This window comes from Peromyscus californicus, unplaced genomic scaffold, assembly GCF_007827085.1.
Source record: "Peromyscus californicus insignis strain IS unplaced genomic scaffold, ASM782708v3 Scaffold_3__1_contigs__length_106647218, whole genome shotgun sequence".
In the NCBI taxonomy this organism is placed as follows: Eukaryota; Metazoa; Chordata; class Mammalia; order Rodentia; family Cricetidae; genus Peromyscus; species Peromyscus californicus.
The window spans coordinates 44,617,497-44,642,222 of NW_026294551.1; the positions used below are offsets into that span (position 1 = coordinate 44,617,497).

Here is a 24,726-nt window from a genome sequence, read left to right on the forward strand (position 1 = left end):
AGAGCCTTTCTTCAGGACACCGGCTCTTCAAAGCTTAAAGACGGAACTGACAAAACCGTAACTTTTTAGCATGATTAGCTACTCTGGGATTAATTTTAATTGATTTAGTTAGTTTTGAGACAATTTCCCTACATGACCCAGAAGGACCAAGTGATCCTGTCCCCAGTGTCTCAGCCTCCCAAGTAGCTGAGACTATAGGCACAGGTCACCACATCCAGCTTCTAGAATTTAAAAATGGGTTCCAATTTGGAAAAGTCAGGATGCTTCAGTGAAATTTCTTGAGCATAGATTCTATATTCTAATGACTCCGGTTCACATCCTGGCTTCATTTATTACCTGAACAGCAGCTCTCTGAGCCTGCTTCTGCCTGTGAGAAAGACTATTCACTACTTTACAGAGCTGTCTCAATACACATCATAGTGGTTAGAGGAACACCGCCTGGCAGAATCACAGAAACTGCTGAGTTAGCTGCTCCTTTGTTATAAGGTCAGGCCACACAGAGCACAGCAGCAATGATTTCTCCAGTTCACAGGACACAGCCAGTCTGGTGTCACCCTACCTCACACTCTAGCCCAGAGATCAACATTCAGCACAAAGCCCTACCAGTTCTAACGTTGCCCAGATTCTCAAATGGATCCCTTCTCTACATGGAAGTAGGCGATCGCCCTTGGCAAGCTCTGGCAGCCCAGAGTCTTGGAAGGTTTTCTTATTGGAAAGCGCCCAAGTGCACATTTCTCCCTAAATGTGTCGGGGCCCCAGCAGGAATCAGCAATGCTGAAATGAGAGAGAACTGGCCCACTCTCATCCCTGCTTGTCTGGCTGACTCGCTGCTTTGAGTCCTGCACAAAATCTGTTCAGGAGATAATCTGTTTCTGTTGCTCATCGTGCGGGAACTGCAGTCCAGTGCGTTTGATGTGGCAGTCCCTGGAAGACTTGTAGTCCCCATCACACCCTCTTACAACTCCACTCCAGCTTTGGAGATCAGCAGGTGGGAGCCTGAACCGGGGGATGGTGAACCTAGTGAACCCAGTAAAACTCAGATCTCACCGCTCCACCACCATAGTCAGAGGGCACTGAGATAGGATCAGCAGATCACACACAGGGAGATAGGACTTGGATGTGTGCAACAGACAGACAGAGTAGTGTGTTTTGCTCCCATTTATTTGCTGTGTACTCGGGGCATGAGTCAGGGCTGGTGCACTTCCCCCTGATCCCAAGAGAGAGCCTAAGGGCAAGCTACACCATCATGGGAAAACTGTAAGGGCTGACGGAGCCAGGGGAAAGACCCACACGTTCTGTTCTGACTTCTAGAAAAGTCCCCCTGCCCCCAGACTTGGGGGGCCTCCCTGCCCCTCCCATTCCATGGTTTCAGGTGCAGCAATGCGAGACAGAAAGAGAGGAGAGAAAAAGACGAGTTGGTGCTGGATGAAGACATCTCTGCTCTGCGTGGCGGTTTGGCCCTGGCTGTGACTACGGGGTGCACGTGACTAGGCCAAGGGCTGTGGGCTGGGCAGGCGCGCCTCAGTAGGCGTGGTTGGCCATGTAGAGGGACTGGGCTGCTGCTCCACCATCTCCACTGCCTTCATATCTGCCCTGGGCTCGCCAGCCCGTTCATCTGCAAAGGAGAATGGGGGCAGGGTGAGCAGGTTGAGCCAGACCACAGGTGCGGAACCCCTGCCCAGTTTGGGACCTCCGGGTGCTACGCACCATCTCTCCCCAGTCGTCACCTCTAGCTCCCTACCTCTGCCCGTTTGATAAACTCCTCCGTAGCAGCCCCCGCATTGTCCCTTTGTCCTCTCCAGGCATTGAGTGCCGATGCCTGCAGGGCACGTCCATAGGAGAAGGTGAGGGCCCAGGGCCGGGGAAGTGGGCAGCGATTGATGGCGTTGAGGTTGAGGGATGCCTCCTCTTCGCTCTGACCCCCGGACAGGAAAGTCACTCCTGGAGAAGAGGGAGAAGACACACTGACTGATCATTCTACACTTTTTCCAGGGTAAAGGATCCCTGTGCCACAGAAAAACCTGAACGTCAGACCTGAAGTAACAGGAGCAGTTCTGTACCTGGGACAGCTGGGGGCACAGTACGACGCAGGGCAGTGACGGTAGCCATGGCGATCTCTTCTGGGCTATACTTGATGGGACAGGCATGGCCAGGGGTTACCATGTTGGGCTTGAGCAGAGTCCCTTCCAGGTATACATGATGATCACTGAGGGCCTTGTACACAGCAGCCAGGACCTGGGAATCAGAGGAGGTTTATGTAGGGCTGGGGCCACTGCTCAGTCTGCTGTGCTCCCCATCCAGGGGTGGGTGGTTACAGGATGTACGGGCTCATTCTCTGAAGCCTGTTTTGGAGTCAGCAAAGAGCCCTAAGTGAGAGTGTGTCTGGATCTAAGATGCAGGAGTGGGGTCCAGGCACCCCTGATGGCTGTCCCTAACATGTCTGAGCTCAGCGGAGCATTACCTTCTCTGTAACATACTGGCAACGTTTGAGGTCATGGTCTCCATCAGGCAGGATCTCAGGCTCCACAATAGGCACGATACCATTCTGCAAGCAAGAGCAGGGTTAGTTGGAAGAAGCGGAAGATGGGACGGGGGAAAGCTATGAAAGCATACCTCCACCAGGCATGGGGCATTCGTCCACCCGCCCAACCCCCAGCCCACACCTGCTGGCAGATGCTGGCATAGCGGGCCAGCACGTTGGCATTCTCCAGAATGGCCAGTGCTGAGGGTGTGCGATCACCGATCTTCAGTACACAGCGCCATTTGGCAAAATCGGCACCATCCTTCTTATACTGAGCACAGCGTTCCAAGAGTCCATCCAGCCCTGGAAACACAGTACCCGCTTCATCGCCCTGCCCCTGTCTTGCCGGTGTCAACCATGTCATACCTCTGTGGACTTCACACCTACCCACCACATACCTTGAGTGGTGGTTTCCCCATCAGTCCCAGCTAGAGGCACGACACCCTTGTCAACCTGCAAAGAAAACATAAGTCGAGGGCTGGCCTTGCCACCCCTCCTACATACACCAGTTTCCACACCCAGTTCCCAGGCAGGGCCAGGGGCTACATACCTTAATGCCTACAAGAATGCCCTTATCCTGGATGGTCCGGACAAAGGGGACACCATTATCATCTTTCTGATAGAGTGTCTCATGGAAGAAGATAACGCCACCGATACACTTTTTCACACGGTCATCAGCGCTGAATAGGACCTGGCGGTACAGCCTGCGATTCTCCTCAGTATTCTCTACCCCAATCTGGCTCAGCCTTTTGGCCATGCTGCCTAGAAGCAAGCAAAGGGAAGACAGCCTTGTTCTTTGGCTGGCAACCTTTCGCCAACCCTGCCCACAGGCTCTCACTTACCTACGGACTCATCTGCAGCCAGAATGCCTTTGCCCGGGGCCACAATCCGGAGGGCAATATCAGACAGCTCCCTCTTCTGCTCAGCAGAAAGAGCTGGGTACGAATGGGGCATGGTGACAGCTGTCTGGAATGGAGACAAGACAGAAAAGCTAGACTCCAACTACTAACTCCTCTGCTTCCCCTCCTGACCAAACAGACTAAATGCCCTTCCCAGCACATGGCTGGAAGCTGAACAGCAGTCCTTGGCCTGGGTCCTGGGCATCAGAGTGGCACCAATCTCTTTGACAGCTAACAGGGTTAGAGCCCTAGTTCCCACATCTCCTTTTGTCCCTGATGGGCACCCTTCCCAGCTCCAGGAGAGATGCAGGATGGGGGATGGGGAGGTGGTAGCCCTGAAGCTATAGGTCTTTCTGGAAACCACTGCCCCGTTGAGAATGCCAACTCTTCCTACACTGACTCTGGCCCTTGAGGGAGACAAAAGACCTGCCTTTTTCTGCTTCCCTTTCCTTTTCTTCAAAAGGGCCCCTGGGGGAGGGGGGGACATAACCCACTTTTCTCCAAGATTTGTGAATGAGACATTTAATCCACATCCTGGCAGGGGACAGGTCATGGAGTAGCAGTGGTACAGCTAACAGCCCCAGCCTTCCATTACCTCTTCTTTTCCATACTGAAAACCTGACTACCTATGCTACTGTCTACTCCCCATACCTATGCTGGAGACTGGCCCCAGAGGGCCGCAAGTATGGGAGCAAAGAGGGCCAACATGCTAGCTGGGTTTACATGAGAGGACAGGAAAGGGACACCACCAGGTCATCTCCAGTACCCAGAAGCATTCCCCAGTGTGCCAGGAGGCACAGGAAATAGGGAGGCTTGACTCCCCACAACTCAAACTCCTAGGGGGGATCCAGAGGCAAGGAATTAAGGTTGAGTGAGTGGAGTGTGGGAAAGGGGAAGAGATGCAAGAGAAGCGGGAAGAAGCCTTGGAAGGTGGGACCAGTGATGGTGATGCAGGCTAACCAGTCCTGATGCTCTCCCTGGGCCTGTAGCCTAGACCTGGGGACCACCTAGAAGGAGCAGAAATGAACTGAGATTAAAATGCCCTCGGTGGGAGAGGCTAGCCCAGTGAAAAAGTCCTAGAGGCTGAGTAAGACTTGGAACTCAAAAAGCTGAGTTGCTAGGAGGAAGCGGGGAAGCAAGGTTTTCCTGAGCCATGGGGTTTCAAGCACAGAAAGCAGAGGATGCGAGGCTAGGGTTGAAAAGGTACCCCAGGGACCCAGGGAGCAGAGCACGGACAGCAGGGGAAGAGACAAGGAACGGAAACAGGGATGCTGAGCATCTCCGCTTTGCCTGGGACCTTACCTGTACCAGTCAGCAGCAAGAGCCACAGGCACAGCTCACTTCGGGTCTGGCTGGCAACAGACAGTAGCTCAGTCCAAGCTGGAGTAAATAAGGCGTCGGATGCCGCAGAGCTACGTGACTCCCTGGGGGCGGGGCAGACACCTCCCCGTGCTAGTCCCGCCCTCTCCCCAGGACTGGTCTGGGGTAAGGCCACGCCTTCAGAGGTGGAGCAGTGAGGTGGAGTGACTCCTCCGCCAGGGTCCCCAAGGTTGTAAAGACCGTGCTCCTCCCACATCATGGAGCCCTGCCACCAGAACCCTAGAGGAATGAGATGGCCTGTGTTTGTCTCTGCCACGGATCCATCTTTTGCTGTGAAAGGCATTATGCTGAATGTTGGGGATTGAGCCTGGTATAGAGAAGAGACATCTAAACAATCCGCAGGTGGGAGGTGGGACAGAGGCCCACCTAACGGGGTGCCCCAGTTCAAAGCCTGGACTAATGACATTGAGTTCCTGTTCTCTGCCCCACATTTACCAGTGCCTACCCCCTGGGGACTGGAGAAAGTAAATGAATGGAGTCTTTTCTGTCCCCCCAGGCAGTGATCCAGGGAACAGGCAGTCCATTGCCCATTATTTGTGGAAGCAAGAGAATCAAGCAAAGAAAAATAGACAGCCCTGGCTTTAGCTGCAACAGGAGGTGGTGAGGGATGTGAAGGGTGCCCAGGCTGGAGGGCTGAGCTGCCTCCCTGATTTCATCTGTCCATTCCTACCCCCAACATAAGATCCAATGGACTCAAGGACTACATTAAATATGCTTTATTTAAATACCATAAAACATAGTTGGTTCTCTGCCAATTGGTTCTAGTACTAGGGTAAGGGACCCTGCAGGAGAAAGGAATGAAGTGGGATCCAGCTTTCAGTTTCTTTGCCGTATTGTCCACACTGGTCTCAACTCCTGGAAGTAGGCGATCTTCCTGCCTCGGCCTCCGGAGTAGCTGGAACTACAGGTACACACCACTAGCCCACTATTTTCATTTTGTTAGCTCAGAAACTCCAGCAATCCTTGTAGCTCCTTGCAACTCTTCACTACCTCTGGGACAGACAGCAGAGTCTGGGGAGAGGCAGAGAAAGCAGCTCTGAATCACAGGGCTGAAGCCAAAGCTCCTGGCCCGTGAGGCTGGAGGGGAGAAACCCACTGGAAGGAGTCAGGCCTAGCTCCCAGCCCAGGCTGAGAACCGGAGCTGTGCTCCTCAGGACTCCTGCAGACAGGTCCTGGGACCTCCCTCACTTTTACCTCGTAGACCTGCTGAATAGTGTCATCGAGCTTCTTTAACTCCGTGTCAGAGCGCCGAAGGTTCTCCTCGAGAATGTTCCTCTAAAATGCAAACAGGCTTCATAAACCCTACTTAAAGACCACAGCTAGAGCGGGCACAGGCAGGGCGCTTGCTTGCGATGGGAGAAAACAGTTCCTTACATGGCTCTGGTACTTGACCACCAGTTTTGCTTTCTCATTTTTCAACTCCAGGCACATGACCCTCAGCTTGTCCACCTAGAAATAGGTCCACATTAATAGGGACACAGCCTGGGGTCCCCATTAGGTGCCCAGATCCTTTACCTCTGAGTTACCTCCTGTGAGAGAGACACTTTTTCCTGGATCCACTCAGTAGCCATCAGTTGACAGCTGGGGTCTAGCTGGCCTTCCAGGGCTTCCTGGAGCACTTTGGTCTCTGTCTCTGCATGCCGCAGTAAACGTGTGAGCTGGGTCACCTCCTCCCTGAGACTCTGGGAACAAGAGCAGAGGTAATCCAGTAGCACTCTGGGGTCCTTCCTCTCCCTATTCCATCAGGTGGGAGAAGCAGAGGCCCCAGCACAACATCACGAGGACCAAACATACTATGAGCTCGCCATTCCTGTCTATCTGCCCGAGAAGCTTCTCATTCTGTTTCTGTATCACTTCCTGGAGCTCCTTTTCATTCTGTGAAGAAAAACAGGAGAGAAAACACTGAGGAAAGCTAACTTATTTTTCAGCTCTTTCCAGAAGGCAGGACAGAATGCCTGAGCTTTGCTCAGCCCTGGGGACTAGCTCGTATCAGTCCACTTCTTCTTCAGGGCCAAGTCAAGCATGGCACATCTTGGTCTCAGGGCTCTGCTTCAGTTATAGGCTTCTCTCCTGGGTCTGCTTGAACGTGACAGGTCAGCCCAGAGCGAAGTCTCAGATATCAAATGTCTGACCCCAAAAGGGCAAAACTAGGGCAGTAGTTGGAAACCCCCCACTACCTAGATTCCTAGAGAGTGGTTCCCAGCGGGCCGGTGGAGCCGCCCCAGTTCCTCATCGCCCCACTTTCAGGCCCCTCCTTCACCTTGTAGCACAAGCACAAGGCCTGGTTCAGCTTCTCTACGTCTGCTTCCTTTGCCTTCTGGGCCTCCTGATGCTCTTCTTCTTGGTCCTCTAGTCTAGTCTGCAGTTCACAGCTGTGGGAGGGAAGAAGTCGGCCTCTTTCCTGCCCTCTGCCATGGCATCGGGGGCTGTCTCATCACCCCTGTCATTAACATCACTCACATTTGCCTCTGCAGGGCCTCAACGGCTTCTTCTTTAGAGTCCTGCAGCAGAGAACACAGGCCCTGCAGCTCCAGGAACACAGTATTCACTTCCGCCCGGCTCTTCTCCAGGTCTGGGGTCTCTGAAAGAGAAAGTCCTAGATAGAGGTACAGCCCTTCTGCCTAGGATGGGGTATACAAGCACTGTTTCCACAACTTTATGTTCCCCACCCACAAGGTTTCAATATCCAGAACATTACAGATCCCAAAAGGCAGAAATAAAAGAAGCCCGAGTAGAATTGAGGTTTTTAGAGCAAAGCACGTCTCTGCTTTGTCTTTGCTTATCACCACCAGGTCTTCGAGAAATGAGGCATGGTCCCTGGAGCCCGTCCTACCTGCAGGCCGAAGGGAAATGGCTGATGCTACCCGGGTGAAAGCACTCCCACCACTTCCGAGCAACGGTACGGGAACTGGCTCTGGTTCTAAAACGAAAATAAACCAGGTACCTTCAGGCACCTAGAAATTCAAGGCCATCCTGAGCTACATGAGACTGACTCTAAAATCAAACAAACAAACAAAAATACCAAGCATAGAGAGGGTCTCTGGTGACCCACCCGGGGGACCGCTGCAGGGGAAGTGGGTAAGACAGACACGTCTAGTGGTGTGCACCAGTGCTAGGCGGGGACGTGAGGAGCGGTCGGTCACCTTCCCCTCCCTTAAATCCCAAGGTCTTTAACCTTCATCTGCCACTGCCGTCAGGGGGTTTTCCCACACGGTGCTCTCAGTGGGCAGAGGGTGATCCTGGGCACAGCCTGTGCTGGGCAGAATGATCTCTGGTTCAGCCTAAGGACAAAGGAGAGAAAACACATCAGTCAGCTGTCCAGCTGTGCTCAGGGCGATTCCTGAGCTCCAAGATGCTCCTACCCTTCCAGAATGAGCTTCCACTCTACCTTCCGGTCCCACCTCCGGCTTCCCACTAATGCCTTTCCCCGAACATGCTCACGTGCTTACGTTTCTCCCACTAAAACCACAGTCATTTAAAATGAAAAACAAAAAGTCTTTTAGCTACTACTGCCCTCTCTCTTATATTTAATGGGGGGAGGGGGAGAAGGAAGGCCTGCCTATAATTCTTACCTGAGATTCTCACTACCCATGACTCAGCAGTCAAAATTCTTGTCATTAGTTCACCACTGGCATCCTTACTTTATTTCAACATTCTTTTTTTCAAATATTTTTGCTATTATTTATTTAGGTATATGTGTATCTGTCTGCATGAGTGAGGACAGAGGGATGTCAGATCCCCTGAAGCTGAGTTGCAGGCAGTTGTGAGCTGCCAGATGTGGGTGCTGGGAATTGAACTCAGGTCCTCTGCAAGAACAATATGTGCTCTTCACCATCTCTCCAGCCTGACATCCTTTACTTTCAAAAACAACAGGTACTTCCTGGCTCTTGCTTACTGGGCCTGTTTGATACTGATGATCAGGCACTTTGGAAACTTTTTCTTCTGGATCATGACCTTGGATTATGACCTTCCTTCATGGACAGGCTTTAGAGATGCTTCTTTTCTCAACTCAGAGGTCTTTCCTTAACTCTTGGACTTCACAAGCCTGCCTGGGGTTCAGTCCTTTTTGACTCTATTCCAGCCCGAGTGCTTGGCTTCTATAACTCTACAAACACTTCCATTCCACCATCATTTCCACATGAATGACTCTTCAATCCCTTTCACTCAACTGGACTTTTTCCCAGTCTCCGGGCCCAAAGAAAACCACTTATGAACCTACCAGAATGTTCTACATTAAAAACTAGTGTGTATAAAGCTAAGTTCACCATTTTCTCTGTTTCACTCTCAAAAATCTGTTCCTAGTTCAGTATTTGCTGTTCTAGCTCCTAACAGGCAGCAGATTGTAGCTTGCCAACTGTTCTTGCAATGTTTCAGGAGGACACAGGCCACATGCATTCCCTTCAGTCCTGTCAGTGGCTACTCTTGAGCAGCAAGGCGAAGCCAGATGGTCCACAAAGCTGAAACACTTGTGATTGGTCCCTACATGAGAAAAGTATGCCGGGCCCAGTCCTAGACACAGTGTCATTTTTCTAGTCATTTTATGATCATCAGTCACTCTTCTGCTTCCACATCAGTCACCAAGTTCAGTTACTTATTCTAAATCCTGTATTTTTCCTCTTCCTTCTTTTGATGTGTGCATGTGCGGTGTGCATGCATGTGTATATGTATGTCTCTTCACATGTGTGTGTGCGCACACCTAAAGTTGATGTCTGGAATCTTTTTGTTTTGGGTTTTGTTTGTTTTTCTTTATATATATAATTCTTTTTTAAATTTCTTTGTTTTTATTTTATGTGCACTGGTGTTTCTTTCATGGGTGCCAGGTCCCCTGGAACTGGAGTTATAGACAGTTGTGAGCCGCCATGTGGGTGCTGGGGGAATTGAACCTGGGGTCCTCTGGAAGAACAGTAAGTACTCTTAACCACTAAGCCATCTCTCCAGCCACACACACACACCCCCTTTTTTTTTTGGTTTTTCAAGACAGAGTTTCTCTGTAGCTTTGGAGCCTGTCCTGGAACTTACTCTGTAGACCAGGCTAGCCTCAAACTCACAAAGATCCACCTGCCTCTGCCTCCAGCGCACTGGGATTAAAGGTGGTGTGCCACCACCGTCCGGCAGTATCCTAAACTCTCAAAAGATAAAAAAGACCCTCCTTTCAAGTTTCCACAATAGCCCACACAGATAATAAACATTAAGTCACAATGACAACTTTATATCTGTCTTCCCTGAAGTTCACTGCAGAACTTTTAGCATTTTATGTGTTCAGCTCCTACCTAGCTGGAGAAGAGGATCTTGGTTGTATCTCTAACTGTTGAATAAACTAATTAATTCTAAATGCTGAATAATATCAACCATTTACTGTTTAGCACATACAGTAGAGAAGCCAAAAAGGCAACACTAAATCTCTCTCTCTCTCTCTCTCTCTCTCTCTCTGTGTGTGTGTGTGTGTGTGTGTGTGTGTGTTTTCAAGACAGGATTTCTCTGTATAGTCCTAGCTTGTCCTGGAACTCACTCTGTAGACCAGGCTTGCCTTGAACTCAGAGATTCACCTGCCTCTGCCTCCCGGAGAACTGGGAATAAAGGCATGCACTACCACTGCCCGGCTAAATTTCTTTCTTTAAATACCAATAACCAAAGAAAATTAATACAAGTGCCTAAGGAGAGCAAGTATGTCAGGAACACAGGAAGAAACCACAGAAGATTTTCACAGAAAAAGAAAGGATTTCCAATGGAAAAGAGAAGAGAATGGATATGGATATGGAATTGTCTAGAGGCAAGATGTGAATAGAAATGAGATGTGTATGTGTACAAGCAGCCTAACTGGAGCGAGAGGCTTCTAACTGGAAGGCAGAAGAAGGTATACATGACAAGCTAAAGAGGGCCTGAAGGTAACTCAAAATCACTAATGGTCACAGAATGAAGCAAGAGTGGGGTTTTGAAGAAGTCTGCTAACCAGGCGGTTGTGGCACATGCCTTTAATCCCAGCACTTGGGAGGCAGAGGCAGGTGGATTTCTGTGAGCTCAAAGCCAACCTGGTCTACAGAGTGAGTTCCTGGACAGCCAGGGCTGCACAGAGAAACCCTGTCTCTAAAAAAACTAACAAACGAAACGAATGCTTTCTGCTCCCCTAGAGGACCCTAGTTCAGTTCGCAGCACCCACATGGGCATTTCACAATAGCTGGTAACTACAGTTCCAGGGGATCCAGCGCCCTCTTCTGGCTTCCACAGGCACCTGCACACATGTAGCACACACTCACCAAGACACACACACATAATCATAAATAAAATATAACAAAATCTTTTTTAAAAAAGCCTATTCTATATAAGAAAGATGCAACTGGTGAACTGGAGAATAGGAATAAGGCTCAGTGGTAGAGTGCTGTCCTGATATGTGTGAGGCCACAAGTTCAGTACTGAGAACTGAAAATGAAAAAGAACAGAGACGAAGATACAATGGGATGGGAAGGAAAGCCACGGTCCTACCTTGTTCTCCTTTAGTTTTGCCTGTAAGAAGAGGGTGAGGCTCTGCAGCTGCTCAGCCAGCAGCCTCAGCTCTTGAGAATGCTGGTGTGTCTTCTCCAGGGTCTCTTTCTCATGCTTTGCTACAGTGCTGGCCAGCTCCGCCCTGAAATTCAGAACCCCAAAGGTGAGCAAAGACCAGACACTGACTCTGCACACTTCTCCCAGATCCCCTTTTTCCAGGAGAGAGAGAAACTCAACACTCCCGTGGTTCTCTTCAGAGAGACTTCAGCTTCTGGAAGGGTTGCTGGGAAAAAGGCAGCAGGTTCTTACTTGAGGTTCTCCACAGTGTCCTTTTGGTTCTCGCACTGAAGGCTGCGCTCCCGCAGCACTTCCAGGGTGGCTTTCAGCTGACACTCGATCTGGCCCAGCTCCAGGTGAGCAACCTGACTCTCTTGGTCTGCAAACTGGAAAGATGGGAGAAGGAAGGAAGGAAGGAGAGGGAGAGATGGAAGGAAGGAAGGACGGAAGGAAGGAAGGAAGGAGGGAGGGAAGGAAAGAAGGAAAGGAAGGAAGAAGGAAGGAAGGAGAGGGAGGGATGGAAGGAAGGAAAAAGGAAGGAGAGGGAGGGATGGAAGGGAAGGGAGAGGAGGGAACTTTAGAGCTTGGGACAGAGGCTTTCTCCAGTCCAGCCTCTAACTCCCAGTCCTGAGGTTTCCCCACCCCTTGCTCCCAGCTGAACTGCTTACCTCCAGGGTCTCCTTCAGATCCTGGACCTCCTTGGCCAGCACAGCCTTCTGATGCTGCAGCTCTGCTTGTGTGTGTCTCAGCTCCATCTCTTCCCTCTGCCATCTGCCAACAGACCATCTCTTAGACCCCATTCATGCTGGGTCTCTTGCCATAATAACCTTCCAGGAACTCACTGAGCAGCCTGCTCCTTGTTGCTCTGGGTAAGTTGACACAGCAACTCATCCTTCATGGCCAGGTCCTGGACACAGTGGGCATGCTGACTCTGCAGTTCTTTTAGCTGGCTGTCTATGCTAGTCAGAATCTGCAGCTTAGCCTCAAGATCTAGAACAAAAGTATCCTAATGACACCATGGTGGTCCTAAGTCAGAGCCCTACCACCACCACCACCATCACCCCCCCCCCCACACACACACACACACACAAAATTTTGTCCCAAATCAAGTGCTCCAGAACACCTTACTCTTCTGCCACATGACAAGCAGGTCAACTGTTTATGCACCTGCATACATGCGCGTGTTCACACTTGCACACACACCTGTGGTAAGGTGACTGTTTTCCAACTCCAATTGTTCTATTTGGCCTTTACAGTCCTCTAAATGGGCAGAGACTTGTTCAAGTTCCTTTGAAACCTAGAAAAGACAGTTTCCTTCCAATAGTTCCTCCTGAGTCAAACTCCAGGACTCGCTGCAGCTTTCCCTTGCGGACAAGAGTACAAACTTCCAGAACAGCAACGCTGCAAAAATGAAGCTGATCCCCAGGAACAAGTGGAGACAAGACAAATGACTGAAGTGGACATGCTGGGGTCAAAGGGAACAACTGAGCTCCTGACACCTCAGAGCCAAGCAGTGAAAGCAGGCCTAAGTAGCCCCCACTCCAAGTTACCTGCTTCTTTTCCTCGACTGCAACATCACGTTCCTGAAGGGCCTGCCGGCTCTTGATTGTGAGTTTCTCTGTGAGTTCTCGAGACCGACTCAGCAAAGCTGCCCATGTCCCATACTACCAAAATAACTGGATCAGTAGAGCACACTCAAGGACAGGAAACTGCCTCCAAGGGAGTGGCTGTGATGGCCCCACATACTCACATCCAGTTGGATTGCTGTCCAGTCCTGCTGCAAGGCAGAAGTCAGACTCACTGTCTGCTGAGCCAGCCCCTCTTGCTCTGTGTGAAGTTCTATCTGGAAGGGAATCATCATGGAGGCAGCTAAGTGGGGGTGTGAGACCATCTTGTCAGTGTCATGAGCCCCAAGAACAAAAATGCCCTTAGATTACCAGTTGAGTTGGGAGTGGTGGCACACACCTTAAATTCCAGTGCTCAGGAAGCAGAGATTGGCAGACCTCTGTGAGTTCAATGCTAGCCTGGTCTACATAGCAAAGTATGTCAACTATATAGTGACAGCCTATCTCAAAAAAGGAAAAGACAATTACCAGTTGGGTCTGGGCCTTCTGCAGAAGACCTCTGAACTCCCGCATAGATGTCAAATCCTGTTCCAGTTGGCTGATGCGCTGGCTGGCATGTGCACGGAAAGCCTCCAGTACTGCCTCTGCCTGTTTAGGGAAAAGGTTGCGAGGACTTGGTGTGTAAAAAGAAAACAGCACAGAAGGCCAGAACCATAGAGATCTCAGTAGCTCTTCTTTTTATTTGTTTGTTTGTTTGTTTTTGGTTTTTCGAGACAGGGTTTCTCTGTAACAGCCCTGGCTGACCTGGAACTCTGTAGACCAAGCTGTCATCGAACTCACAGAGATCCGCCTGTCTCTGCCTCCCAAGTGCTGGGATTAAAGATGTGCGCCACCACTGCCCAGCCCCCCAGGGCTCTTAATTCCCCAGGCCAGGCAGTTCTACGATTCCAGTCATTCCTACAGAACCTTGAAGTGGAGTTCTGCATCCAGGAACACCTTACCGCATCTTTGCCTTTAAGGGCCATTTCCTCTTTGTGCCTTGCCTCCTCCCTTTCTGTTTGGAGGCTCTGGAGCTTTGCCCTCAGTTTCTTCAGTACACGAGAACAGGAGGAAACCACGGTTTCTGCATGCTGAGACTACAAAAGAAGAATGAGATGCTATGTCTTGTGCCTTCTTCCGGGCTTATGGTCACCTTGGCGATGCTCACCTCCTGACTCACTGTCATTCTGTCTTCTTCCATGTGTGCCAGGGACAGGTGGAGCAGGGACATCAGCTCTCTAGAGACCAGCACCCATGACTGCTGTAGAAGACAAGACGGCAAGGCTAGACCAAATGCAGTCATTAAGTAAGATGAAGGGACACTGCTGGGAAAAGCCAGTGCCCCCACCCCCAATTCAAAGATCTTAACAGTGAGCTGTTCTTGACAAAGGCCTGGGATGGTCCCTTCACTGCCACAGCTATGTATCGTCATCTACTAACCACCCAGGATCCTCCTTTTTTTTTTTTTTAAAGGTGTTTTTTTTAAGATTTATTTATTTATTATGTATACAGCATGTATGACTGCAGGCCAGAAGAGGGCACCAGATCTCATTACAGATGGTTGTGAGCCACCATGTGGTTGCTGGGAATTGAACTCAGGACCTCTGGAAGAGCAGCCAGTGTTCTTAACCTCTGAGCCATCTCTCCAGCCCAGGATCCTCCATTTTTATCTTGACAAGGGCCCCCAGTGGTATAGGCTCACCCGACGCTCACCCGACACTCACCATGACATGCCTGGCTTGCAGCAGAGCCTGTCTACTCTCTTTGCTGTCCTGAAGATGTTTAGGTGTCTTAGTGACCTAGCCAAAGAAAGAATCGCTCTTTTTAGATGGATAACATACACCAGCAGCCTCTAATGCTCCCTCGTGCCAGTGACTTTCATATGAGATGCAAAAATTTGGCTCACAATCAGATGAAGCCAAGTGAGAAAGAAAAACCTAGAGGGTGCTGGGGATAATGGTAATGTGCTTGCCTTGCACACACAAGTGAGAAAGAAAAACCTAGAGGGTGCTGGAGATAATGGTAGTGTGCTTGCCTTGCACACACAAGGGCCGGAGTCTGATTACTCGGCTGGGTGTAGGGCAAGAGAGATGGCTCAGTGGTTGAGAGCACTTGTTGCTCTTCCAGAAGACACAGGTTCAGTCCCTAGGATCTGGTTTGGCACCCAGCACTGAAATCAGGTGGCTCACACTGCCTGTAACTCTAGATCCAGATGATCAGATGCTCTCTTCTGGCCTCTGCAGACACTTGTAGACATATGGCGTACTGTACACACACTCAAACACACACATACACATAAATGATAAATAAAGCTCTTTTTTTTTTTAAAGTCAGATGCAAGTCAGGCAGTGGCATGCACGCCTTTAGTCCCAGCACTCGGGAGGCAGAGCCAGGTGGATCTCTGTGAGTTTGAGGCCAGCCTGGTCTACAAAGTGAGTTCCAGGACAGTCAGGCCTACATAGAGAAAACCTGTCTCAAAAAACAAACAAACAAACAAATCCATAATGAAACCAGTGTATATTAGCTAAAATATAAAATAAAGCAGGAGACAGAAAGATGGCTGGCAATTAAGAAGACAGGTTCAGTTTCTAACACCCACTTAGCGGCTTACAGCCATCCCTCACTCCAGTTCCAGGGCATCTGGCATCCTCTTCTGGCCCCCATGGGTACCAGATGCACATGTGGCACATATACATACATGCAGACAAAACATACACACAAAATAAAGATTTTTTTTCTTTAATTAAAAATAGCGCCGGGCAGTGGTGGCACACGCCTTTAATCCCAGCACTCGGGAGGCAGAGCCAGGCGGATCTCTGTGAGTTCAAGGCCAGCCTGGTCTACTGAGCGAGATCCAGGAAAGGCGCAAAGCTACGCAGAGAAACCCTGTCTCGGAAAAACTAAAAATAAATAAATAAATAAATAAATAAATAAATAAATAAATAAATAAATAAATAGCAGCTAGAGGAATGCCTCAGCAGTTACGAGTACTAGCTGCTCTTCTAGAGGATCCAAGTTTCATTTCCAGCACCCACATTGCAACTCTGTCTGTAACTGTAGTTCTAGAGGATCTGAGGCCCTCTTCTGGCCTCCTCAGGCACCAGGCACACAAGTGGTACACACATTTATATACAAAGGCAAAACCCACACATTAAAAAACAAAATCATGCTCATGCATGCCACCACGCCAGCTTTTTAACCTGTCTTCTGAGGATCGAACTCAGGTCTTCAAGCATGCTCATCATGCACTTATCAACTGACCTCTAACTTCCTCTACCACCCCAAACTGCCCTTCCTCCCTGCAGTGCTAGAAGATGAACTTGGGGCCTCATCCATTCGAGGCAACTGCTCTATGGCAGAGCGATATCCCAGCCCTATCTAAATTATTTCTATTTTCTTAACTGTTATTTACATGTATATGTGTGTGCCTGTGTGTGTGCACTTTAAGTGCAGGTACCCATAGAGGCCAGAGACATCAGATTTCCCTGGAGCTAGAATTACAGGTGGTTGTGAGCCTGATGTGAATGCTGGGAACAGAACTCCGGTCCTCTGGAAGAGCAGTAAACGCCCTCAACCACCGAGCCATCTCCAACCCCTGTTTTCTTACTTTACTTGTCTACTTTCTTATGGCAGGTAAAAATCTTAGCAAGAAGCTAGACCTGGTAGCAAACAGATTGTAATCCTACCCTAGGGAGGCTGAGGGATGGTCCTGAGTTCGCTGCCACTTGGGTTACAAAAGCAATACTGTGTTCAGTGGGCGTCTTCATTAGCACCCAAAGGAAGACAGTAAAGGGTACTGCAGAAGCAGCAGTCCTGAGCCCCCCAGCACTGGCACTCTGGCTCTCAGCAGGCTGTCATGTCACCCTCAGGTCTCTTAGAGTTTACAGCCCCCTTCCCCAGCAAAGCAATCTATCTATGGCACTGTGCAGAAAGGCAGAGAAGAACCCCCACGTCCTGGACAGGGCCACACACACTGCTTAGAGCTGGGCAGTCAGGCAGGTGACGCGATTAATGTGAAGAGGCAGCCAAGCAGCAAGAACATGCGTGGTGACGATAAATGGCTGAAGAGATGTCACTTCCCTTCTCTGCTTCTGCTTCAGTGGTCTCCCAAAGGCCCTGGCAGCTTCACAGGAAAAGGATAGAAGGCAGATCTGGGGACGTGAAATGAGGCCAAGGACAAGAAAAAAGATACAAAAAATTTCAAGAAAGCAATTGGCCAGCTAGAGAAACAAGGAGCCCATGGTTTCCAGATTTAGGGAGAAAGGTCAAGTTGCTTTGACAGTACTTGCAATTGAAGAGAGGGTTTGGGGACACCATCTCTTCCAAACATCAATCACTATAGCTACTACAGCCACATACTGGGACTTTCCATTCTTTCTCCTCACTATTCTCTTTCTTCCTAAGTCTGTGATGTCACAGCTAGAGTCCTCTAGAACAGTGCTCTTTATTGCTATTTTACAGTAACAACAAAAACCAAAATAAAACAAAAGATAGGGTCTCACAAAGCTCAGGCTGGCCCTTAGCTCACAGGTAGCTGAGGCAGACCTTGAACTCCTGATCCTCCCAATCTTCCCCAGTGCTGGGATTACAGGGGCACTCAATCAGGTCCTGCCACAACAGAGGTCTTTAAAAAATTACTTTCCTCTCACTCAAGTTTGATTCCCAGCACCCACCTCGGACAGCAACCACCTGTAACCCCTGTTCCAGGGGATCTGACACCTCTAGCCTCCAAGGGCACCTGCACGTGAAAAATAAGCCTTAAGGGGAAGCAAAACACATCTTAAGTCATTTCCTCTCACACCTCCTATGTAGGTTTTGTTGTTGTTTCTCAATCTCGTCATTTATGTGAGTGACCGCACACATGCAGGTCAGGGACAACATGCAGTAGGCGGTTCTGTCTACAACGTGGATCCTGGGGATCAAACTCAGGGCATCAGGCTTTGTCGTAAAGCACCTTTACCCACCGAGCCATCTCAACAGCCCTTTTCTGGCTTTTTTTTTTTTTAAGATTTATTTTTTTTTATTTTTAATTATGTGTACATGTGTGGGTAGGTACCTCAAGAGGCCAGGGGTATCGGATCTCCCTGGAAGCAGGCTGACAGGCAGTTGTGAAGCACCCAGTGTGAGTGCTGGGAGCTGAACTGAGGTCTTTTGCAAGAGCAGTATTTAATCTTAACCTCTAAGCCATCTCTCCAGACCCCTTCTCTCAACCTTTGTGTGTGTGTGTGTGTGTGTGTGTGTGTGTATGTATGTATGTGTTTTCAAGACTCAGTTTCTCTGTGTAACAGCCTTAACTGTCCTGAACTCTCTCTGTAGACCAGGCTGGCCTCGAACTCGGAAATCTGCTTGTCTCTGCCTCCTGAGTGCTGGGATTAACAGTGTGTGCCACCATGCCCAGCCATCTCTCAGTTTTTGAGTGTTTCACCCTGAAACACTGGCCTGGAATTCATTAAACAGATCAGGTTGGTCTCAAAGTTGTGTCAAACCTGGCTCTACCTACTGAGTGCTTGGACTGGTCATTACCATGGCAGGCTAATATTATAGCTGTCTTTTAAATTTTCTTTTCCTTTTTTGTGAGACAGGGTCTCTGTGTAGTCCTACATATTCTCATACCCTCACTATGTAGACAGGTTGGCCTCAAACTTACAGAAATCCACCTGCCTTTGCCTCCCAAGTGCTATGATTAAAGGTGTGTGCCACCATGCCTGGCTTTTTATTTATTTATTTTTAAATGAGTGTACAAAGCAATAGGTTTCATTATGGCATTTAAAAAAACAAAAAAACAAAACAAAAAAAAACACCCCTTTTTTTTCCTAAGAGTTATTTTATGTGTATGAGCATTTTGTCTGCATGTATGAATGTGACAAGCATGCCTGGTGCCCACAGAGGCTAGAAAAGGGAACTGGAGTTGAGGACAGTTTGAGCCACCATGTGGGTGCTGGAATCCAAACGAAGGTCCTCTGCCAGCTACTAAGTGCGGTCAGACCTGAGCCACCTCTGCAGCCCAGCGATGTCGGGCACACTCTGTTCTCCCCAATTGTCCTCCTCCCTCCATCCCCTGCCTCCCCTCCCCCAAACGTCCCCTCCTTTCATGTCACATGTAAACCATTACATTAGGTTTGTTTCTCCCCTTTTTCCTTTTCCCTTTTCATGGTCCCCTCTCTAGTTTTATGACCGACAGACAGACAGACAGACAGACACACACCCACACACACACACACATGCTTAATTAGCTGGCCATGATGACATAAGCTTGACCATATCCCATCATCTAGGAGACTGGACACCATGAGTTCGAGGCCAGTTTGGGTTACAGTTTGACCTTGCCTCAAAAACACCGAAAGAAAAATGTTGTTTAGCTTGGTGGTACATGCTTTTAATCCCAGTACTCAGGAAGCAGAGGAAGGCAGATCTCTGTGAGTTCTAGGCCAGCCAGGGCTACATGGTAGATTCTGTCTAAAAAAACAAATCTAAAAGAAAAAAAGACAAAGTTTATTGATCCAGCTGGGCACAGTGGTTCATACCTATAATCCTAATTAGTATTCTGAATTAGAAGCTGAGGCTGGAGGATAGAGAGGATCACTGAAAATTCAAAGCTGGCCTGGATTACAAAGTGAGTTCCGGCTAACTTGGGCTAAGAGTGACCTGTCTGAAAAAAAAAAAAAAAGTTGCATGACCCACTGATACGACACATTCTTTAATCACTGCAGTCATTTGCTTTCACAGTACATGTGCAAAGGTTTTCTTTGCCCTTGACTGGCTTGTAAAAATTGGAAGGGGCCGGGTGGTGGTGGCGCACGCCTTTAATCCCAGCACTCGGGAGGCAGAGCCAGGCGGATCTCTGTGAGTTCGAGGCCAGCCTGGGCTACCAAGTGAGTTCCAGGAAAAGGCGCAAAGCTACACAGAGAAACCCTGTCTCGAAAAACCAAAAAAAAAAAAAAAAATTGGAAGGGAAGTATATAAGTATGTTCTTCCTTAGTCGAGAGGGCTGGGGAACTGATAATGGAGAAATAGGAAAGAAAACAATTAGTAAATAATGTATCTGGAAGATAATGACTTAGAAAATGATTCTTGGGCTAAAGATACTGCTCTGGACTTGTGTACAGTCAGCACCCAATGCTTTAAGGTATGACCAGATCTTTTTTTTTCCTTTTTTTTCTCAAGGCAGGATTTCTCTACGTAGCCCTAGCTGACCTGGAACTAGCTCTGTAGAGCATGCTGGCCTCAAACTTGGAGATCCAACCAGTGTTAGAATTAAAGGCATATGCCACTACAGTGTTCTGCCTGCATGTCAGACGAGGGCACCAGATCTCATTACTGATGGTTGTGAGCCACTACATGGTTGCTGGGAATTGAACTCAGGACCTCTCAAAGAATAGTCACTGCTCTTAAACTCTGAGCCATCTCTCTAGCCCCATTTTTTTTTTTAAGTTTTTTTCAAGACAGGTTTTCTCTGTGTAGCCTTGGCTGTCCTAGAACTCTGTAGACCAGGCTGGCCTCAAACTCACAGAGATCCACCTGCCTCTGCCTCCCAAATGCTGGGATTAAAGACATGAGCCACCACCACCCAGCCTTCAGCTTTAAAAAAAAAAAAAAAAAAAAGACAGGCTAGCCTCAAACTCTATAGCCCAGGTTGGCCTTGAATTTTAGATCATTTTGCCTCAGCCTTCCAAGACCTGATATTACATGCACATAGCACTATACCTGGCTTAAGTTCTCAGTGTTTACACCTATGCTAAGACTGAGCCTGTGGTTAAGGCATCCTCTTTTCCCTCTGGCAGCTTCTTTCTCAGCTTAATTCTAAGGCAGAGGGTCACTGGGATCCTCCGAGCTCTGTGAAGACGCTTCTTACCCCACAAGCGGAGCAGTCAGTCTGGGTGCTACCGTCTTGAGATTCCCGGGGAGGGACAGGGAGCTGCCTCTTCCAGGCTTGTAGCTGGCGGGAAAGAGCTTCTAGCACAACAAGGGAGTTCAACAGGTTCTCTTCCAAGTCGTGTCGGGACAAGGCAGTCAGATCCAGGGGCCCGCAGCTACCACAGAAAAGAAGAAAAGACGACAGGAAGAGAGAGATGCCAGTGGTAGGCTAGAGTATCGGAGCTCCAGAGGCACAAGCTTGGAAGGGACACTTACCCCAAGGGGAGATGCTCTGTCTCTGAAGTACTGTGCTTGGTACCTACTTCTGGTGGCACTGGAGGAGTAAAAGAAGTTCCCACAGAACAAGTGGAGAGGGGTGTGTTGCCAACGGCAGCATCCTGAAGCACAGAAGGAAAGGATAACCTCTGGCGGAGATTTTGGAGCATGACTGACGTAGTCACACCTTTTTCTAGCCAGGCCAATGGGGACATCCAAGCCTCTGATTCCAAGCCAGGAATCCTACTAGCATCTTCTACGGTTGAGCCTGGAGCCTCCTGGGGTCCCGGTTCTACTGGACTTGATGTCAGACATACAGATGGGACGTCTTCCGCATTTGCAGCAAGTGCTTGATGTCCCAATTCAGCCCCCTCGGGGGATGTGGGAAAGCTCTTTTCCTTTTCCTGTATAACTCTGCACTCTACAGTTTCCTCCCCTGCATCTACATGATCAGCAGGGAAGTCGTCGGTCAGGGCAGCTGAAGGAGAAAGCCAGGCCACAGAGAAATTCAAGGCATTTCCAGAAGGTACTAAGTCCTCAGGTGCAGCTTCAGCGTTAATGCCGCTTAGGTTTTCTTCAGAGCAGTGGAACTGTTCAGGACAGGGTTTGGGTGGGTCTTCCAAGCCATGAGATGGAGGGTCCTGAAATGTAGGTTGCTCGGGCCTCACAGCAACAACTTCTGAAAAGCTGTCTTCCACACAAGGTGCCACCTCCTTTTCCACCAGATCTTCCAGCCCCAAAGACTCATTTAGAGAACTGCTGTTTTTCTCTGCTATGGACTCTAAGGAAGCCTCGGGCATTAGGTCTTGCTGCTGCCCTGGTGGAAAGGGTAAAAGAACCATGGTTTCAAGTATACTTTCATCCACTGGCTCTACCACAACATCATCCGTTGTTTCTGCTGCTTTCTCAGATGCACTGAGCGAAGAGTAGCCTTCAGGAGCTAGATCAGATTCATACTGACATGCTTCCATGTACTCTGAAGGCTGGCTGAACTGTTCTGAAAGGAAGTTGTTCTCAGTCTTGATAAAATCCACGGGAGATGAGTTCTCAGTATTGATAAAATCCACAGGAGATGAGTTTTTGCTCCTTTCCTGCCAAAAGAAACAAAAATAATTGACTAAGGCAGTCAGTTCAGTCCTCTACATGTAACTGTGGGTACATCATAATATCCAAACTCAGAAAAAGCAAAGAGGGAGCTGGAGAGATGGCTCAGAGGTTAAGAGCACTGGCTGCTCTTCCAGAGGTCCTGAGTTCAATTCCCAGCAACTACATGGTGGCTCACAATCATCTGTAATGAGAACTGGTGCCCTCTTCTGGCCTGCAGGGGTACATGCAGGCAGAACACTATATAATAAATAAACAAAATCTAAAAAAAAAGAAAAAGAAAGAAGAAAAAGCAAAGAGTCCTCACTATCTCTTCTGAGGTAAGAAGCTAGTCAATCCTGGCTGGTTACTACACAGACCCACCAGCAGAGAAAGAAAGCTAGGAAGTCACTTTGGACCCTAATGCATCTCACACATAAATGGGGATTCAGCCGTCGTTGTTCATGTCAATGGGTGACTTTAGCTCAACTACAACCTTTTCATGTCTTTTTCTAATTCTAACCTACATCTAAGAGATACGGCAGGAGGGACTGCATAGGGGATGCAGTCTGTTCAAGTGCTGTCAGAATCTAGAGTCACTATAGACAGAAGAGATAAAGTTAATGACATAGGGTTGGAGGTATTTAGTTCAGTAGCAGAGTGTTTGCTTAGCAAGCGCAAGGACCTAGGTTCAATACCAAATACCACGAAATCAAAGAACAAAATCATGGTCCAAAGGGGAAAAAAAAAGAGCAAACTTCCATATTTCAAAAGAATGGTAAGCTTCATCGTTCTCACTAACAGCAAGACAAAAGGATAGCAATTCTTCAGAACAATTTCTCCAGGCAAGTAAGTTCTCCAAAATGTCTCTAAAGAACCCTAGGGGGCCGGACGGTGGTGGCGCACGCCTTTAATCCCAGCACTCGGGAGGCAGAGCCAGGTGGATCTTTGTGAGTTCGAGGCCAGCCTGGTCTACAGAGTGAGATCCAGGAAAGGCGCAAAGCTACAGAGAAACCCTGTCTGGAAAAACCAAAAAAAAAAAAAAAAAAGAAAGAACCCTAGGGGTCAATTTCTTTCCTTGACAATGTTTTACAAAAGCAGTTTGTACATATCTACTTCTCTGAAGTCCTTTGACAAGTAATAAAAAATCTAAAACGCTTTTTAAAACAAAATTTAAAAGTAGTAAAGAAGCTAGGTGGTGGTGGCACACACCTTTAATCCCAGGACTTGGGAGGCAGGTGGATCTCTGAGTTCCAGGCCAAGCTAGTCTACTGAGTTGCGTTCTAGGACAGCCAGGACTACACAGAGAAACCCTGTCTCAAAAAACCAAAATAATAATAATTGCTGGGTGGTGGCCACACCTTTTAATCCCAGCACTTGGGAAGCAGAGGCAGGTGGATCTCAGGGAGTTCGAGGCTAGCCTGGTCTACGAAGTGAGCTCCAGGACAGCCAGGACTGTAACACAGAGAAACTCTGTCTCGGAAAACCAAAATAAGTAAATAAATAAGAATAAGAATAATAGAAAAGACTTTTGACTAAAGTACAGCTCGGTAAAGGCAATTCTGCAAGGTAATACTTTAAAGTATTGGATCCAGGAAAATTCTGACTAATTCATAGGATACTGTCTCACTCATATATCAAACAGACCTCTCCATAAATGAGCCAGTGTATTTCTCGGGAATCTGGTAAAGGTCAAACGGGAAAAGAGGTAATAAAAGCAGCTAAAGAGAGGTGCAGGTTCTCAGTGGATTTGTTTTAACCACCCCAGGGCACCTCTCTGTTGGCCTGAATAGCTGTAAATGGATGTCAAGGAAGTAGAAGGTTTCATTATCGTTATTAATTACGTTCCAGCCCTGGCCCTCTGTTCCTCTGAGCACCCGGCCTGGGCAAACAGCCCAGCTGAGAAGCTGCCTAGGCGAATCTCACCTTCAGCTCCAGCTTGCGCAGGTATGGGGTCAACGTGGAGAACATGGGCGGTCCTTTCCCTGAATCCGTGAGGGCCCCGGGCTGCAGTTTAAGCTCTCGGAGAGGAGTTCTCATTGCTGTTTTTTCCTGAGAGAGAAAGCCAGTGTGAGGAAACCCGGCTCAGCCAAGCGCGGCCCTCCTCCCTCCGGGAAGTGTCTTCCCACAACCACCAGGCCGCGGAGCCAACAAAAGCCTCCCGCTGCCCCGCTGGGACCCGGACTTCACCGGCCTCGGCACCGCCGACGCCTCGCCCTGGCAGTGCCCTGTCCGCGGGAGTTCTCTCCTCTCCGGTTGGGGCGACGGCGACAAGCCGAGATTCAGTGTTTTAACCCTCCACATCCTCAGTTTGATCACTTTTCTGATCAAGTCGACTTTGGCCACATTCACCCGCCGACTCTATTTGAACCCGATACGCGCTTTCGGATTGGCTGCGGGGCCGCAGTACGTCGTGGTGGGCGGGACCTGCGTTCGCCACGCCCCCACTGGCCTCTGCGCGCTCAGCCCAACGCCTCTACTGGGTCTTCAGGCACCGCGGGTGTGCATCCTCTCGGGTCAGGGACACGGTGGGCAGGTGGAAAGTCAAGGAACCCTGTTTCAGTGGCTCCTT

At 49.0% G+C, this 24,726-nt stretch overlaps 2 protein-coding genes across 2 annotated transcripts; both read right to left on the reverse strand.

Moving 5' to 3' along the window:
* Positions 1–1,143: 1,143 nt before the first annotated feature.
* Positions 1,144–4,856, reverse strand: Aldoc (aldolase, fructose-bisphosphate C). The gene is made up of 9 exons (XM_052756725.1): positions 4,723–4,856; positions 3,364–3,487; positions 3,072–3,283; positions 2,920–2,974; positions 2,664–2,824; positions 2,462–2,545; positions 2,061–2,235; positions 1,742–1,941; positions 1,144–1,615 (listed from the first exon to the last, which is right to left on the reverse strand). Exons 2-9 carry the CDS (start codon positions 3,473–3,475, stop codon positions 1,583–1,585), a joined length of 1,032 nt encoding a protein of 343 aa, XP_052612685.1. The 5' UTR covers positions 3,476–3,487; positions 4,723–4,856; the 3' UTR covers positions 1,144–1,582.
* A 644-nt stretch (positions 4,857–5,500) lies between these two features.
* On the reverse strand, positions 5,501–24,523 carry Spag5 (sperm associated antigen 5). Its single transcript, XM_052758571.1, has 24 exons — positions 24,345–24,523; positions 24,081–24,206; positions 21,072–22,162; positions 20,794–20,971; positions 14,666–14,740; positions 14,110–14,202; positions 13,904–14,038; positions 13,431–13,550; positions 13,088–13,180; positions 12,888–13,001; positions 12,541–12,634; positions 12,180–12,327; positions 12,006–12,108; positions 11,590–11,723; positions 11,281–11,422; positions 7,976–8,081; positions 7,634–7,720; positions 7,261–7,381; positions 7,061–7,172; positions 6,595–6,675; positions 6,327–6,482; positions 6,175–6,249; positions 5,995–6,075; positions 5,501–5,811 (listed from the first exon to the last, which is right to left on the reverse strand). Exons 1-24 carry the CDS (start codon positions 24,456–24,458, stop codon positions 5,740–5,742), a joined length of 3,651 nt encoding a protein of 1,216 aa, XP_052614531.1. The 5' UTR covers positions 24,459–24,523; the 3' UTR covers positions 5,501–5,739.
* Between the last annotated feature and the right edge of the window lie 203 nt (positions 24,524–24,726).